Raw genomic sequence first — 19,593 nt, 5'->3', positions numbered from 1 at the left:
GGATATTAAGACAACAATGAATAATTTTTCAAGAAAACAACGTTGTAGAAAAAGCTAAGACACAATAATAGAATCAGAATGCAGGTCAGGGTAGTCAAGTGTATGATAAAACAATGAAAGTTATCAACCTGTTTATGTATTTTCAAGTGAAAAACCCAATGTCCAAGAGTAAAACAATCACGCAAACGAAAATATAAAGTATTCTTCTTCAATGGAAAATTCCATTCTCCTCCACACCCAATCGAACCACCGGAAACTTAATTAGCCGGTCCCTCTTTGACATCAGTCTGCTTTCATCGCATGAAAATACACTTGTAATAGAAAGGTTTCATGCTGAAACTTCGATATCTATACATTTGGGATTGGGACAAGATAATATGAGAACTGCTCCTCACTAAATGTACACATGACTTGAAAGTGGACGTGAGTCAAGAATACAAGTTTTTGACCAATTGTTTGTCATAAGAAATGTTCCAAAATAAAGCAAGCTTATGCACATGTTGTGTTGAACCAAATAATACTGCACAATTTGTCAGAATATACAAACGTGATTATTTTAACATGGGGGTATGAGATGCATCATACGTTTCAAAACTTGATTTATGAGCAAATTATACTTATATCAACAAATGTGTTGTACATGCTTGACAGGATGATTCGTCGGCGTGTATTCTGTATTTTCACCCACCCACCCATTTACTGCTTGGGTTTCATCTAGGCCGCGACTCTGGGTACATTACATGAATATAATCGTTATCTGCAACTTGTATGTCCTGGCACCAGCTGCTCGACATTAACGTTAAAGCTACGATAACCCAGACAGTGGCTTTATCCTCATTATCTGCTCGAGTTTGCGCCTCGTACGTCTTAGTGCCGTCTACCTAGATATAATTGACGACAAACTCGTGATAGTCCCGATAGTAGATATCTCAAGTATATCGATAGCGTCTCCTTGTCATACATTATGTGGACTTTCACGTGTTCATTGCGTGATTTGTTCATGCGACTGCTTAAGGTACCTTCAAATAATGTATCATTAAAATACACTAGTACCCGTTCTCACATGTCTGCCTTGTTTATTTTATTTAATTTATATGTACGGGAATAATACGCTGTGCAAATAATTATGAAAGTACCCATTCTTCCCATTCTGAGTGTATATTTTATATATATAGTTACTGTATAATACGTTGTAATAAATAAGTAAAATGGGGATAAAGGCGGGACAGTTCAGACGAATTAGCGTCGGATTCGTAATTCAATGTTCCTGGTTTCGTTGCCTGCCCATGTCAGCCCGGCTCGGCTGCCGCTGTGTATAATTGGGAAAGGCACTCATCTTCTATTTCCTCGCCATGATAAAGACATTAATGTGTTAAAGGACCGTTACAAGCAACATCACTGAGATAGGGACATAGCTCCCATTTCCTCGCCATGATAAAGACATTAATGTATTAAAGGGCCGTTGCAAGCAACATCACTGAGATAGGTTATTGTTGTTGTTGTTGTTATAGGGTTTAACGAAATTTTTCAGCACAAGATAGGCTATACATGGCGGCCAGTATTAATGGTGGAGGAAGAGCTTGGGAAAACCCCAGAAAGAACCACCGACCCACGAGAAGCTACCGGCAAGCTTTCTCACATATCCACATTGGCCGAGCCCGAGACTCGAACCCACGCAGACAGAGGTGAGATGGCAGTAATCCGTGACGGAGAGCGCTTTAGACCACTCAGCCACTCTGTGCCCCTCACTGAGATAGGGACATAGCTCCTATTTCCTCGCCATAATTAAAATAAAATGTGTTAAAAATAAAACTATTAAAAATGCAATAAAAAACCGAAAGAAATCAAAACACGCGGAACTCATTATTGCTATCAGGATGTTAATGTTCATTAGTCATAAAATACTAAAGTAGCCACTAGTCAATAATAGTTGCACAATATCAAAGTAGCAAATAGTCAATAATAGTTACACAATACTAAAGTTGGAAATATAAAATAATAGTTATGGAACACTAAAATAACAAATAGTCAGTAATAGCTATACAACACTAAAGTTACAAATAGTAAGTAATAGTTATGCAGCACTAAAATAACAAGTAGTCAGTAATAGTTATATAACACTAAAGTAACAAATAGTCAGCAATAGTTATAAAACACAAAAATTACAAAATAGTAATATCTATACAACTCTAAATTAACAAATAGTAATTTTGCAATATACTGACAGAATTTACACAAGGGTAGTTAAGTGCATATATTTTGTGGTTTGACTTTATCACATGTACCCCAATCTGACTAAAATCAGATTTCCACTGTTATACATGGTGATCTGACAGCGACCGCTTTGGATTTATGTTCTGGTAACCTATGTTATTGTCATAATCACTAGTTGTATCAACCAATCAGATGAAGTCTTATATCTTCGCCCTTTATAAACTGAGTAGTATGGTTTAAGAGAATAAACTTTGTACCGAACGATTTGATTCATTTACAGATTTTTAAAGCTGCATTTCCATTGGTTAATTCAAAAGTCACAAGAACATGACCCTTAAGCGGTCATCGACAGATCTTTACCTAGGACAGCGGAGATCTAATTTTAATCAGATTGACATGGACCCTACCCTCCACTCCACGTCCTACAATCTCAACTCTACACAGAACCGTTCTAATTTTATCAAAGATAACCGATTTAGCCAAGGATCCGATCTAACATGCATCAGTGTACATGGCGGAATCAATTTTTGTCGGCCGTGTAAATAGAATTAGGGCAGTGGAATTAATGGAACATTTGTAAGGACTCCGTGTAAGTAGAATTAAGAAAATGGAATTCATGAAACCATTTTAAGAACTCTGAAAGTTTTTAAAACCGCAACCATTGTAAAAACTCAGAAATCTGTTACTTGGTAAGGAGTCAAAAAGTTAGTAAAACCATATCCGTTTTAAAGACATTTAAAGTCCTTAAAATAACATACCTTGTCAGGATTGAGAAAGGAATTTAAACCTTATTCATTGTAAGGACTCAGAATACTGTTGAAACCATATCATTATCATATATGATCCATCAAAGATGACCTAGTTGAGCTACGTGGGTCACCGCGACTTGCATAAGTGATTTATTCCAGAGCGCTAATTTTTATTTCGCGTGCGTTACTTTATTTTTAAACTTATTCAGTCAGTCACACAATCTTCTGTATATTTAATTCTATATATTACCTACACAATTTTGTGTATTTTTTACTTACTTAATTAAATGCAAACATTTGTGTACATTCATCTTATTCAATTATTTAACCAAGATTGATATTTTTTAAACTGCACAAAATATTCAGGTCTTTATAATAATAGTATCAAAGTATGTGTTCAGACACAACAAAGACGGGGTAGGGTGGGGGTGATATATAGATATATAATATTGATATTAACGATTAGTTACAATTTATTTTAACAAAATAGTTGCTATAGCAACAAATGAACACATTGTAACCAGCGGTAAGGCAGATAATCACGTTATTCAATTACATTAGCTAAAGGGTGATTTTTTCAAAATGGACAAAATATTCAAGCCTTTATAATACTATCAAAGTCTATGTTCGGACACATAAAATATACAGGTCTTTATAATGGTATCAAAGTGTGTATCCAGACACACAAAATGCAGGTCTTTATAACATTATCCGAGTCCGTGTTCAGACACCAAACATTCCAGCCGTTAAAATAACAGCAAAAGCTATCTTAAAACATGATATTTAGCTCTTCATAATATTATCAAAGTCTATGTTCGGACACTCAACATGTTCAGGTCTTTATAATAATATTAAAGTCCGTGTTCAGACACTGAACATTTACAGTTGTTTATAATAATATCAAAGTCTATGTTCAGACACTCAACATGTACAGGTCTTTGTAATAATATCAAAGTCCATGATCGGACACTCAACATGTACAGGTCTTTATAATAATATCAAAGTCTATGTTCGGACACTCAACATGTACAGGTCTTTATAATAATATCAGAGTCTATGTTCGGACACTCAACATGTACAGGTCATTATAATACTATCAAAGTCTATGTTCGGACACTCAACAGGTACAGGTTTTTATAATAATATCAAAGTCTATGTTCAGACACTCAACAGGTACAGGTCATTATAATACTATCAAAGTCTATGTTCGGACACTCAACAGGTACAGGTTTTTATAATAATATCAAAGTCTATGTTCAGACACTCAACATGTACAGGTCTTTATAATAATATCAAAGTCTATGTTCGGACACTCAACAGGGACAGGTTTTTATAATAATATCAAAGTGTGTGTTCAGACACTCAACATGTACAGGTCTTTATATTAATATCTAAGTCTATGTTCGGACACTCAACATGTACAGGTCTTTATAATAATATCAAAGTCTATGTTCAGACACTCAACATACAAAGTTCTTTATAAAAATATCAAAGCCTATGTTCAGACACTCAACAGTACAGGTCTTTATGATAATATCAAAGTCCGTGTTTAGACACAAAATATTCATGTCTATATTATAATACTGTGTCCATATAATACTATTGTGAAAGTCCGTGGTCAGACATAAGTAGGACTATTGTGAAAGTCCGTGGTCAGACACAAGTAGGACTATTATGAAAGTCAGTGGTCAGACATAAGTAGGAATGAGGATGAGGAATATGTAGTACTTTTATTGATACAATTCGTTTTAGCTGGATATCAGCTCACACAAGAAATAAATAGACTCTAGCCAAAGTTGTGAGGTTATAAAGAAGAAAATATAATTAAAGTCAGAAAAGCGGTGAGCGGATGGAATTGGGGGAAGCAATAAAATGTTTCGGGCAGAGTGAAGTTTTGGCCACTCATTCATGTATAAATTTACAAGAATGTAGAGGTAGTAAATCTCAGTATCAGCAAAATTGATTTCAACGTTCTTCATGGAAGGAAAGAGAAGAAAATGTGATTAAATATATGACGTACATTGCTAATATCTTTGGCATTGGGTCAGCATCTTACATGCTTCGTCACGAGGGAAAATACTGGTTTCACCATTAGTTAATATCGAGGCAAACCCTTGACTCTTCCTGTGTTGGGCAGATAGGATCTCCCATTTGGGATCAATAAGCTAGCACCATATATAATTCACTGTCTAGGGTGGGGGGCAGGTAGGATGTCCCATTTGGGATCAATAAGCTAGCACCATGTATAATTCACTGTCTAGGGAGGTGTGGGGCAGGTAAGATGCCTCATTTGGGATCAATAAGCTAACACCATATATAATGCAATGTGTAGGAAGGTGTGGGACAGGTAGGATGTCCCATTTGGGATCAATAAGCTAGCACCATATACAATTCACTGTGTAGGTAAGTGTGGGACAGGTAGGATGTCTGATTTGGGATCAATAAGCTAGCACCATATATAATTCACTGTCTAGGGAGGTGTGGGGCAGGTAAGATGCCTCATTTGGGATCAATAAGCTAGATGCATTTATAATTCACTGTGTAAGGAGGTGTGGGGCAGGTAAGATCTCCCATTTGGGATCAATAAGCTAGCACCATATATAATGCAATGTGTAGGGAAGTGTGGGGCAGGTAGGATGTCCCATTTGGGCTCAATAAGCTAGCACCATATATAATTCACTGTGTAGGAAGGTGTTGGGCAGATAGGTTGTCCCATTTTGGATTAATAGACTAGCACCATATATAATTCATTCGGTGGAAAAACTAGTCTGTGTCAGCAGTCAATATAAGAGCATTATGAGTTTTTTTTCCCATGTATTCAATGCAGATATTCGTTGTGATGGATGCTTTCAACATGTCTCCACTTGTCCATTTATTCAGTGCAAACATGCGCTGTGATGGATGCCTTTAACATGTCTACACATGTCCATGTATTCAATGCAAAATTCGTTGTGATGGATGCTTTCAACATGTCTACACATGTCCATGTATTCAATGCAAATATTTGTTGTGATGGATGCTTTCAACATGTCTACACATGTCCATGTATTCAATACAAACCTTCGTTGTGATGGATGCTTTCATGATGTCTACACATGCCCATGTATTAAATGCAAATATTCGTTGTGATGGATGCTTTCAACATGTCTACACTTGTCCATGTATTCAAAGCAAATATTTGTTGTGATGGATGCTTTCAACATGTCTACACTTGTCCATGTATTCAAAGCAAATATTTGTTGTGATGGATGCTTTCAACATGTCTACACATGTCCAGTATATCAGAGGGTCGTACCGTTATACATTCCGTACAATAGTTTTGAACTTTTTCTTGTCACGCTTCCAAATACTCATCCTGGAATATCGACTGATACGCTCGAAGAACGAGAAAACTAACAACAAAGAAGGAAAAGGAAAGAACACAATAAAGGAGATATGGTCATATCAAGAAACACACAAATAAGACATCACATAGCTATGGAAAATATGAATAATTGTGATGAATAGTTACTAGCTCCTGCCATATTTATTTGAATTGGTCTTATATTTTAGTATGCTTAATTAATGCGCAAATTCCAGAATGCATTTTTTTACTTCACTTGACTGATGTCTCATTTTTAAGAATGCACGAATAATTTCTATACTGTAATTGTAACGTAGAATGTATGTCCCTCATATGCAAGGTCAAGGCCAATCGCTTGCAAAATGCCAAGATATCGATACATTGCAAATGATTTTCTAGGTGAACTGTTACCGTAGCTCCTAAACCAAATGCGTTTCTAGTTCTCTGCTTTCTTAAGGTGCGACAAGATTAGCAATGAGCATCAATGGTAAAGAATTATTAGTATTACAGACCTAAAGTAACAGATAGAGTAACGTACAGTCCTAAATTAGCAAGTATCACTGTATATCTAGCGTACACTACGGTCCTAAAATATCAAGTAGCATTGACACCTAGCGTAAACTACAGTCCTAACTATCCAAGAACACCGACACATGGAGAACAGTCCTTAATTATCAAGTATTACTTGACACCCAGCGAAAACTACAGTCCTAAATTGTAAAGTATCACTTGACACCTAGCGTACACTATAGCCCTTAATTATCCAGTAACATTGACACCTAGCCAAAATTTACAGTCGTAACGTTTTAGGTAACAGTCGCTCTTATTGTTTCCTACACTAACGTTTCACAGGAGAGTTTAAGTTTTATCCAGATTTGTATAACGGTCAGCAATGAATCAACAAAAGTTGTGTATATTGTATTCTAACACACAACTGCATATAGTGGTACAAGAAGACACGTAGTTAACACGAGTTTTCATATAAACAATACCTTCATGATTGCCAGGTATGAGCCCCATCTTGCACCAGATATTGAACTATACAGCATGAAGACGATGACACGAATCCAGTTAAAGATGCGCACCCATGTGATTTGTCACATGACCTACCCAGGCATAGGAATAGAGATAACACATTTAGTTCACAAATCAGATACATACGAACGCTGAGGCAGACATAACTCGATACCTGCGACTCTCTCTTCATTCATCTCGCCAGAGTTTCAAACTAAAGACTCCCACATTTCCTTCCATTGCTGAGCTGCTTGTAAGGTAAGATTTTAAAAAGTTGTCAATTACCTTTTCTAAAAATAAGCAAACAAACTATCTTCTTAATTTACATATTTACATATTTTAAATCAATGCACTAAATATAGTACTGAAAATGACAATACAATAAGGAGGAATCGAGTGGGTAAGTGGGAATGCAATAACACGGAGTCATTTGGGTAAGTGCGAATGTAATAAGAAGGAAGAGTAGTGTGGGTAAATGTGAACAATAAGGCAGAGTCAAGTGGGGAAGTGTAAATACAGCAAGACAAAGTCGCTTGGGTATGTGTGCATGCAGTAAGTTCGAATCGTTTATGAAGTGTGAATACAACAAAGCAGAGTTGTGTGGGTTAAGTGTGAATACAACAAAGCAGAGTTGTGTGGGTTAAGTGTGAATACAACAAGGCAGAGGTGAGTGGGTTAAGTGTGAATACAACAAGGCAGAGGTGAGTGGGTTAAGTGTGAATACAACAAGGCAGAGGTGAGTGGGTTAAGTGTGAATACAACAAGGCAGAGGTGAGTGGGTTAAGTGTGAATACAACAAGGCAGAGGTGAGTGGGTTAAGTGTGAATACAACAAGGCAGAGGTGAGTGGGTTAAGTGTGAATACAACAAGGCAGAGGTGAGTGGGTTAAGTGTGAATACAACAAGGCAGAGGTGAGTGGGTTAAGTGTGAATACAATAAGGGGTAGTCGTGTGGGCAAATGTAAATACAATATGGCGGAGTCTTGTCGGTTAATAGAAAATGCGATAGGGCGGAGTCGTGTTTTGTATATAAATATACAATATGACGAACTCGAGTAGGTAAGTGTGAATACAATAAGAAAATATTGTGTGTAAGTGTAAATACAACCAGGCAGATTCGTATGGGTTAAGTGTGAATACAACAAGGCAGAGGTGAGTGGGTTAAGTGTGAATACAACGAGGCAGAATTTTGTGGGATAAGTATGAATACAATTAGGCAGAGTCCTGCGGGTAGGCGTGAATACAAGAGAGTTGTGTGGGGTAAGTGTGAATACAACCAGGCAGAATTGTGTGGGATACGTGTGAATACAAAAATGCAGTGTTGAGTAGGGTAAGTTGTATCACGGCATAGTCATATAATTTACGTGTAGTAGTAGATACTGAATTGTATGGTACAGCAGTACTTGTCTATCTTCCCCGCTTCCTGACCCATTTGAAACACAACACTTGTATTTTAATCAAGGCACGATGTAAAGTTTTATTTTACATCATCTTCATTTCTATGACGACATGTTTTAATTACGATGATGATGATCAGGATACTGACGTTACTGACAAATGCATTCTCACAGCACTTATTTGCTGTCACTGCCCGTCCAATAAGGCCACCCCATGACCATGCTGTCATTACCCATCCAATAAGGCCACCCCATGACCATGCTGTCATTACCCATCCAATAAGGCCACCCCATGACCATGTTGTCATTACCCGTCCAATAAGGCCACACCATGACCATGCTATCATTACCCATCCAATAAGGCCACCCCATGACCATGCTGTCATTACCCGTCTAACAAGGCCACCCCATGACCATGCTGTCATTACCGTCCAATAAGGCCAGCCCATGACCATGATGTCATTACCAAAGCTATTGACAAATGCAAACTCACTACACTTATTTGCTGTCACTGCCCGTCCAGAAAGGCCACCCCATTACCATGTCCCTAAACATTCTTCAAACTCCACGACCCTTTCTTTGATATTGAACTCAAAATTGTACTGTATTGCTACAATGGCAAACAGTCATCCACATGCATTCAGCAGCACAAATGCATGAATACATTCATGCACGCCCATTCAGCAATGTGATTACACGAATATATTAGTATACACCATTGTATCAGTGCAAATGCATTCATACATTCATACACACCCATTCAGTTGTGCAATTACATGCAAGAATGCGTGCACGCCCATTCAGCAGTTTAGTTACATTCTGATTCTCTTTTTGTTTTTCTTGTTTACTGATTTCTCTTATCATGGATAGCACTAATTCGTTTCTCGCAACAAATGTGATAGTTGAAGACAGGTTGTTATATAATACATGGGATCTTTAAGGCAGGTTTAACATCAATCCAGATCTTTGGATATTGACGGGATATCCGTAAACATATAACACTGCATAATGAGTTTCTTTATAGTGATAACAATTGCACGATCTAATCAATTTATTGCAGAAAACAAAGATTTGTTTAATGACTTTTTATCTTTGTGTGCGAAGTTGATTATTTCCAGTTGATTTTGAAATAAAATACAGACAATGTATCCGATTCATGACCGTCTGTCCGTCTTTGACAATTGTTTTCCAGTAGCAATGTTAAGATGTCATTTTTTAATGATCAATTTTGTTTTGTGTAATATTCATTATGAGGGTGAATTATATATTTACATCTGTCTTCTGGGATAGGCATCACTATATCAAAACCTGATTTTAAATAATAATAATAATAATAATAATAATAATATCAAAATGATGATGATCACAAGTTTTTTGTTTTATGATCTGGATTTTTAACGCATCGTTAACCAGTTTTCAGTCATATGACTATGATGTCTACAGCGTGACAGCTTATTGTGATGCCTAGCACTGGGGCAGACATGTAGCATGATGCCCCACCCTGTCACATTATCCTGACACCAAGCCGACAAGTCCTAATACTTAAACTCTTTATGCTGAGCACCAAGAGAAGCAGCTGCTAATACAATTTTATGTCTTTGTATGACAAGGCGAGAGCTCGAACCCGCGACCTTCCTCCTCCGAGGCATACGCACTAAGCACTTAAACATAATATCTAAACTGTAAAAAGAAAAAAAGAATTGAACAATTTTCCACTAGGTTTGCCTAACGGGACAGGAACGTGCATATATCACACTAATAGTCTACTGGACAAATTATCTTAATTCAATCGTGTCACACTAATAGTCTACTGGACACATTACCTGAATTCAATCGTGTCACACTAATAGTCTACTGGACAAATTATCTTGATTCAATCGTGTCACACTAATAGTCTACTGGACAAATTATCTTAATTCAATCTTGTCACACTGATAGTCTACTGGACAAATTATCTTAATTCAATCGTGTCACACTAATAGTCTACTGGACACATTACCTGAATTCAATCGTGTCACACTAATAGTCTACTGGACAAATTATCTTAATTCAATCGTGTCACACTAATAGTCTACTGGACAAATTATCTTAATTCAATCTTGTCACACTAATAGCCTACTGGACACATTACCTTAATTCAATCGTGTCACACTAATAGTCTACAGGACACATTACCTTAATTCAATCGTGTCAACATATTTTCAAAACCACAAATGAAGCATATAGTTCTTATGTTTCACTCTGAAAAGTGTGTTATGAAATAGAAGAGAGAAATATTAACTTGCAATACAAAAGCATATATTGTGCAACTTATTAAAGTCTAGCGTAATTTTAGTTTCATGTAAACAGTTCAGATATTTCTGTATCCGCAATTATATTACAATATAAACACAATTTTCTTTATTCCTAAATACTTAGACAACAGCCCATGTTGACATATTTAGTGAAACTTTTTCTTGTTTCAGCATTATGTACTTCATGAGTCATTCTTGTCATTTATAGTTAAAGTTTTTCTGGCTAGTCTGACAAGGAGCCGAAGCCTTAATGATGTTTATCGTCCTACACACATGTAGCAAGTAACACGGATGTATTTACATGCACTTCAGTATGAAAGGTCTAGTAATTTTAATGATTCTCCAAATATACCAAATTAGCCCTCTCTTGTGACTTTTGATTTTTGATTATGTTGACGTTGGATCGGAAGAGTGGACTGGGTTTCTCGATGCGACGGACCAGGGCTTCGCGACCATCGGGTCTGAATGAAATTATGAATCTATCGATCGTTCACATAACGATATAACACTAGGAATGAATGAAATTATGAAATGCAATTGTGCAAATAACATGGAAAACTATAACTATCGTGGCGCCCTTTGACAACCATGATGTTAAATCCAGTTCCACACGCTCTCGTTAATGGCCAGAGAAGCACTCGCGCGTGGTCCGCTCCTCTCAGTCTGTTGAAGGATCCCCCGAGAGCGCTCACATCACAGACCCAATGGTCGCGAAACTCTGGTCCCTCGCATCGAGAAACCCAGTCCACTCTTCCGATCCAACGTCACCATAACACAGTGTATACGTCACACGAAACCCCACAGAGTTCTGTGACTCCACATCAAACGATGTACAATGCATGGCAGGCATGTATAAAGCAGCTCTACAGCTGGCGACTCCACATCAAACCATATACAAGGCATGTTATAAGGAAACTCTACAGCTGGAGATTGACTTCCGTAAAGGGGTAAGTTTCCTGACAATACTCTGCGTAATGTAATTTAGTTAGAGAATTTGATCTATATGTACACTAGCTGTGACAGATATGCGCAGCTAGGTACTTAGGTTTCCCGCTACCGGCAATTTGCACATGAAGGGGTCCGAGTTTCGCTCAGGATTTTGAAATAAGAAGAGCCGAAAAAATTATATAACCCTCGGGTGACGCTGTACGCGGCAACGAAATCCAAGAACATTTTTGACAACATTTACATATTGATATAACTCTTACACAATTTCTTGACAGTGACTGTGTCGTCATTAATGATAGAAGAAGATTCTTTAACAGCAATCGCTCGCACTATTTACATTACTAACCTCCCACTCCATAGTATGTACACCCACACTTCTCCCCACAGTACATTATTTACACCCACCACCAAATCACCATCTGTCCATGTTATTTACTCCAAAAATCTCCATATATATATATATATATATATATATATATATATATATATATATATATATATATATGATATTTATACTCACCACTAAATCACCATCTGTCCATATTAGTTACACCAACAAACTCCATATCTATTGTATTTATACTCACCACTAAATCACCATCTGTCCATATTATTTACACAGACATACTCCATATATATAGTGTTTATACTCACCACTAAATCACCATCTGTCCATATTGTTTACATCAACAAACTCCATATCTATAGTATTTATACTCACCACTAAATCACCATCTGTCCATATTATTTAAACCAACAAACTCCATATATATAATATTTATACTCACGACTAAGTCACTATCTGTCCATATTATTTACACAGACACACTCCATATATATAGTGTTTATACTCACCACTAAATCACCATCTGTCCATATTGTTTACATCAACAAACTCCATATCTATAGTATTTATACTCACCACTAAATCACCATCTGTCCATATTATTTAAACCAACAAACTCCATATATATAATATTTATACTCACGACTAAGTCACAATCTGGCCATATTATTTACACCAACAAACTTCATATCTATAGTATTTATACTCACCACTAAATCACCATCTGTCCATATTATTTACACAGACACACTCCATATCTATATTATTTATAATTCCAAAAACTCACAATCTGTCCATATTATTTACACCAAAAAACAACATATCTATATTATTTATACTCACCACTAAATCACCATCTCTCCAAATTATTTATACCAACAAACTCCATATCTATAGTATTTATACTCACCACTAAATCAATATCATCTAAAGTACTTATTCCCACCATTAACCCCACATATGCAGTATTTACAACGAGCAAATCCCCACGCACAGTGCTTCATATAATATGCTGCAATACCAGTAAGACTAAAAAATATACCTCTAATAAGATACAATGCCAGCAAGACGACAAGGCACCTCTAATATCATACAATACCAGTAAGACGACAAGGCACCTCTAATATCATACAATGCCAGTAAGACGACAAGGCACCTCTAATATCATACAATACCAGCAAGACGACAAGGCACCTCTAATATCATACAATACCAGTAAGGCGACAAGGCACCTCTAATATCATACAATGCCAGCAAGACGACAAGGCACCTCTAATATCATACAATACCAGTAAGACGACAAGGCACCTCTAATATCATACAATGCCAGCAAGACGACAAGGCACCTCTAATATCATACAATACCAGCAAGACGACAAGGCACCTCTAATATCATACAATACCAGTAAGACGACAAGGCACCTCTAATATCATACAATACCAGTAAGACGACAAGGCACCTCTAATATCATACAATGCCAGTAAGACGACAAGATACCTCTGATATGGTACAAGACCAGTAAGACGACACAATTCTTATAATATGGTACAATATCAGTAAGACGAAAAGACATCTCTAATATGATACAAGACCAGAAAGACGACACGATTCTTATAATATGATACAAGGCCAGTAAGACTACAATATACCTCTAATGTGATACAAGACCAGTAAGACGACACGATTCTTATAATATGATACAAGGCCAGTAAGACTACAATATACCTCTAATGTGATACAAGACCAGAAAGACGACACGATTCTTATAATATGATACAAGGCCAGTAAGACTACAATATACCTCTAATGTGATACAAGACCAGAAAGACGACACGATTCTTATAATATGATACAAGGCCAGTAAGACTACAATATACCTCTAATGTGATACAAGACCAGTAAGACGACACGATTCTTATAATATGATACAAGGCCAGTAAGACTACAATATACCTCAAATGTGATACAAGACCAGAAAGACGACACGATTCTTATAATATGATACAAGGCCAGTAAGACTACAATATACCTCTAATGTGATACAAGACCAGAAAGACGACACGATTCTTATAATATGATACAAGGCCAGTAAGACTACAATATACCTCTAATGTGATATAAGACCAGTAAGACGACAAGATACATCTAACATGATACAAGACCAGCAAGACGAAAATATACCTCTAATATGATACAAGACCAGTAGGACTACAAGATACATCTAATATGATATAAGGCCAGTAAGACTACAATATACCTCTAATGTGATACAAGACCAGAAAGACGACACGATTCTTATAATATGATACAAGGCCAGTAAGACTACAATATACCTCTAATGTGATACAAGACCAGTAAGACGACACGATTCTTATAATATGATACAAGGCCAGTAAGACTACAATATACCTCTAATGTGATATAAGACCAGTAAGACGACAAGATACATCTAACATGATACAAGACCAGCAAGACGAAAATATACCTCTAATATGATACAAGACCAGTAGGACTACAAGATACATCTAATATGATACAAGACCAGTAAGACAGCACACCTCTAAGATGATACAAGACCGGTAAGACGACAACGTAAATCTATGATGGCTAAATAACTTAAGATGAAAGCATGCATACACATCATTGCAGAAAAAGCACCCCTCTCTTCGACTCTCTCTCTCTCTTCCTCTTTTCATCTCTCTCTGTCTCTCTCTATCTCTCTATCTCTCCCCATGTCTCTCTCTCAAAATTACCGTATACATCCCTCTTTCAATCAGCATTTGCTTACAATAATTATTGGTGCAATGGATGAATTAATTATTAGCACTATTTACAGAACAGATTTTGCATGTGACCTTTTAGACATTTTATTTTACAAAGAACATGATATATCTATCATAAGTTATAAAGTAAATACTATTGTATATGACATGCAGACATTTTATTTAAGAAGCAACCTGATGTCTCTACAGTAATTTGTGTAAATGACATGGATATGACTAGAATGTTGTTGTCTATATTTTGCAGCTCAGTCCTCGTATCACATTGCGTTAGGTTGAGAACTCACTTGGAGTTAATAACTCTGAAAGCTCATTACACCGACTCCATGGCAACAGGAGGAAAGAAAGAGGTTGACTGGAATCTGGTCAAAGTTGGGAAGGTGACGTTAGAAAACCGTAAGTGATTAATAGGTTACATAAAAGAACAGTTGCACTTTATTACCAATCCCTAGCCTTAAAATAAGTAATAGAAAGTGTAATAGAAAGCGCAAGGAGATAAACGCTCTGCCAACGTCAGCAAATAATGTATTTCCCTAGAAAAAAATCTGAAAATGTAAGAAAGAAACATACGGTATTGCGAATTAAATCCGACCGTTTCGTGATGATGTCTCAGCAGTCTTTCGTTGGATCACAATAATACAATACAAGACTATATCCTTATTTTGAAATTTCACTATAACTCAAGTCTATTTCCAAGAATGTAATATTTTTAGAGAACTTTGAATTTCCAGATCACGATAAGTATATCATAGAATGCAGTGTATATCAGGTAGGCTACGTATACCCACCATATCGGACAATTCTGCGCGTCGGGTAACTCTGCGCAACGATACGACATTCCTGTAAACATTGGATCACGTGTTCTTTTTGGTCGAATATCCAGTTTGTATCAAGAAAGAACGATCGTCCATTTATGGAAGAAGTGATATTCAGAATGTGTACAAAAATATCCCACATTTCTACCCTAACTAAATATGAAAATGTGATATTTAAATGTCAACATGAAGACCTACATCATGACCGTTTTGAACTGGTAACCTAGACGATCATATTTACTATGTATCTTTTAAAATCATAAAATTAATGAATTATATAAAAGATGGAAATGTATACCTTAAAAACATTACTGTTTTTTAATTTTGCAAGAAATTGTCCTACACATAGATTTTATCGTCTGCTTGTCAACTTGCCGCTAGAACGGGATTCTCAAGAAATTTCATGGCGTATAGTCCGTTCTTAAATTATTAGTAAATTTGTTTCGCATAAACGAGAGGTTGTACACACAATTACATCTTATTCATTGTTAATTCTTTTCAAAATAAAAACTTTTCAAAAATAAAATCCTGAACTTTACTAACTTTTACACGATCAGTTTAAATTGATTAGCATCTCTTGTTATTTATTGGCAATGTTACGTTGAATTTTGTAACACCAGCTATAAACCCGACCTAATTATTGGACCGAAATGCTGACAGAAACAGTTCAAAGTAATGCATTTCGTTTTCATAGACCGATTAATACACATTAGCTATTTTCAAAGATATGCGCAGAATATGCCGACATATCGTGTCACGATAACACAGGGGTGGTATCCGGTGTGTCCAAAATTAATATTATTTTGAACAGAATATTCTGTTGAAAATTGCCTCTCTTCAAGTGGTAATCTTTGCAGTATTTTATTTTCAATATGTCGTATTCGGTATGAATTTTGCTTCAGTATTGGTGACGAAAGCCTTAGGTGTGCAGAAATGCCCGGCAGCATTGTATATACCAGGTATATTTATATACAGGGGATTTCCAATAACCTAGACCCAGACCCGCGTACATATGTTTGCTTCTATTAGTAATTACCCCAGTATTAAACCCATGTACATAGCTAATATTTTAGGTATGTCTTGTTTGTTTACAGAATAATAACAAAAAAAAAATGCTTCAGGTCATGTAGAAAATGAACTTGATTTTGGACAAGGTCAAGGTCAACATACAGTGGTACATTATCAATAGCATATATTGAAATAAAAAATGATAACATTCAACCAACAAACAATGCAGATTCAATATACATAACATCTTTATAACCCATCAATGTGCATACTTTCTTAATATTCTTCATTGATTTATATCCACCTATTATTTATATGCTACATATTCTGTACATGCTATTATTTTCACTTGTGTCGAGGTTGAATAATCGCTCTATCCAATCTCGCCGTCAACTGGGTTGGTATCCCCCACATTGGACTGGTCGCAAATATATATTTTTCTTCAGTAATACAATCAACTGTTCATAACCCATTTACTACAACCATTTCCAGCCTGTGACAATTCGGTCATACTCCTTATGGGTCCACATGTCTACCCATAACGTTTTACATTGTATATATGTGGATAGTATGTGTGCTGCCTCTTTGATAACCGACATGGCGTATACATTTTTCATTAAATGGAAACGAGCTTTACAGAAACGGCTTACTCGTATTGACAGTACGTACATAAACGCGATTGACACTATCGTGTTAATAATAAGAACAACACTTTTTGCACGATAGATCTATTTCTAATTTTGGATATCTTTAAAGACTCAAATATTTATAATAAAATATAATTTGCTTATTCGTATGATTACATAGTGCTTGGGTTGCATTTGTGCCTTTCAGAAAATCGCCTCTGTTGACTTTACACATTAATTGCTATTTAGGCAACCCTTAGACACATCCCAGTACCTCTTGCTGGTTACGACTTAAAGATGTCTCCTCGACTTTTGCAAATCTATGTGTTTTAATATTATTATCTAGTTTTCCTCCTTTTTGATCCTGTTTATGTATTTAAATAAATATATAGTTGCATAGTATTTTCTAATACACATTATTGTCTCAGTTGCTCTATTTTTGTTCTATCGTATTTATATGAGTAGTGAATTGCCCTTTAGCATTCAAAGAACTCGGGTTTGTACTCCAATTACATAGGGTATTATTTCCAGTAATTATGGAAGCATTAACTTTATTGAGTTTTGCTGTTATTTCTATGCCCCTTTATGTTTGAAGGACTGGCTTATATAGGTCATATTTCTGACTTCCGTTCTATCTACGTACTGTATAAGGGATACTAAAGTAAAAGAAAAATGTTAAAAAGTACGTTTCAATAAATAAGTAAATAAGTAAATGCCTTGTCTATTCTGCTGTACTTTTGTGCGTGTGTGTATGTGTGTGTGTGTGAATGTTTTGTTTTTCTATCCCCCAGCCTGTGTTTAGAGCATTGCTATTTTGAACATATTGGTAAAGCATCCTTTGGAAATAGTGTATTTAGTTGTTGAGCTTTTCCAGATTATGAATTGGAAGATTATGAAGGAAAACATCTTGTTAGGTATTTCAGTTATCTTTTGATACATTTGAGTTATTGTGTTGTCAGATAGTGAAGAGATCGCACTCAGTTGTTTGTTTTTTTGTAGCCATAATATTGTTGCTCCATTGTCTTGCAGTATCTGACCATCCGTTGTTGTGTAATTAAGACGAGTCACACGAAATAATATTTAAAAGGATTCCTGGGCTACACTGTCGAGTATGAATCGGGGTTTTCAAAATGGTCCCACACTCTCTGGTGTCAGTCCATTTTGAAAACGCATATTCATGCCTGGAAACGCCGATACGTGCTTGACACTGTAGATACGTGATTCGCATTAAATTCCTGATGTCATTTTTGTGCAACGTTATTGGTATTTTTTTTAGTCCGGAAACCATTGTCGAATCAGCTTTGACTGTGTCAAAGAATCCTGTCGACCGATGTTTCTGTGTTGTGTGTAGGAATCCTCGGTATGCTTCTGTTCTTCAGTATTCTCATTTTGCGTCACGTGAAAATCGTTTGTTGTCTCTTCGCCTTGCATCTTCGCTAGCGAAAGTTCCGATAACCCTATCTACACCTTGGCGGGTCGAACAGCTAGATCGGTGCTTCGTCCTAGCGACACCTATTGGATTTCATGTGCTGCCTCCCTTAGTATGTAATTCCAGGTAACCAATAGCGTGGTGCATTGTATTTTGGCTGAAAATGGTGGTAGCATTTGACCTAAAAATGATATTTGTTAAGTTTAATATGTCTATGCACCAGAGGGAAGCCATTATATGCCCATTTGAGTGACAGGTATTTGTGCAAATACGGACCGGCACTGGAAAAGTGTTTATTTTTCAGTCCATTCAACTTGTGTGTTCCCCTTGTCTCGATCACGTAGGAAGGAGGCTCAGATTTGAACAACTTAATTTTGATTGGAAGCACAGAAATATCTCTCGATATGCCAAGGTGTAGATGGAGTTATCGGAACCTTGGCTAGTGAAGATATTCGCCTTACTGATATGATCCACGCTGACTTTTGTTTGTTCCCACGCCGAATTAGGAAGTGCATACTGATGATGGTGGTGGTGGTGGTGAGAGGGGTCTGACAGTGTACACCATTCTACAGCAAAATAGAGATGGCTGTCACCCGAATATTGTCTTCTGTGGGACTGCTGATGTTTATT

General features: G+C 36.4%; 1 protein-coding gene and 1 long non-coding RNA gene across 8 annotated transcripts in view; one reads left to right on the top strand and one right to left on the bottom strand.

The window, feature by feature from the left end:
- Positions 1-7,404, bottom strand: part of LOC149772556 (uncharacterized) — a 133,032-nt gene extending 125,628 nt beyond the window's left edge. For 3 of the 5 annotated variants that reach the window (XR_016417679.1, XR_016417677.1, XR_016417678.1), the window contains exon 1: positions 7,299-7,403. This is a non-coding gene — a long non-coding RNA (uncharacterized LOC149772556). Of the gene's footprint in view, positions 1-7,298 lie in introns of all 5 variants that reach the window. The other 2 variants (XR_016417676.1, XR_016417675.1) reach the window with 2 other exon arrangements.
- A 34-nt stretch (positions 7,405-7,438) lies between these two features.
- LOC149772555 (uncharacterized) overlaps positions 7,439-19,593 on the top strand; it is an 81,394-nt gene continuing 69,239 nt past the window's right edge. For 2 of the 3 annotated variants that reach the window (XR_016417674.1, XR_016417673.1), the window contains exons 1-2: positions 7,439-7,578; positions 15,333-15,481. Coding sequence is in view for 1 of the 3 variants with exons in the window: in XM_089947655.1 (XP_089803781.1) it covers positions 15,412-15,481 (70 nt within the window). In the remaining 2 variants the exon portion in view is untranslated. The remainder of the gene's footprint in view (positions 7,579-15,332; positions 15,482-19,593) is intronic. The other variant, XM_089947655.1, reaches the window with a different exon arrangement.

This window comes from Sinohyriopsis cumingii, unplaced genomic scaffold (genome assembly GCF_028554795.1).
Source record: "Sinohyriopsis cumingii isolate HCF-2022 unplaced genomic scaffold, ASM2855479v2 utg001397l, whole genome shotgun sequence".
In the NCBI taxonomy this organism is placed as follows: Eukaryota; Metazoa; Mollusca; class Bivalvia; order Unionida; family Unionidae; genus Sinohyriopsis; species Sinohyriopsis cumingii.
Note: the sequence above shows the minus strand (reverse complement) of the source record. Positions and strands in the feature narration are given on the sequence as shown.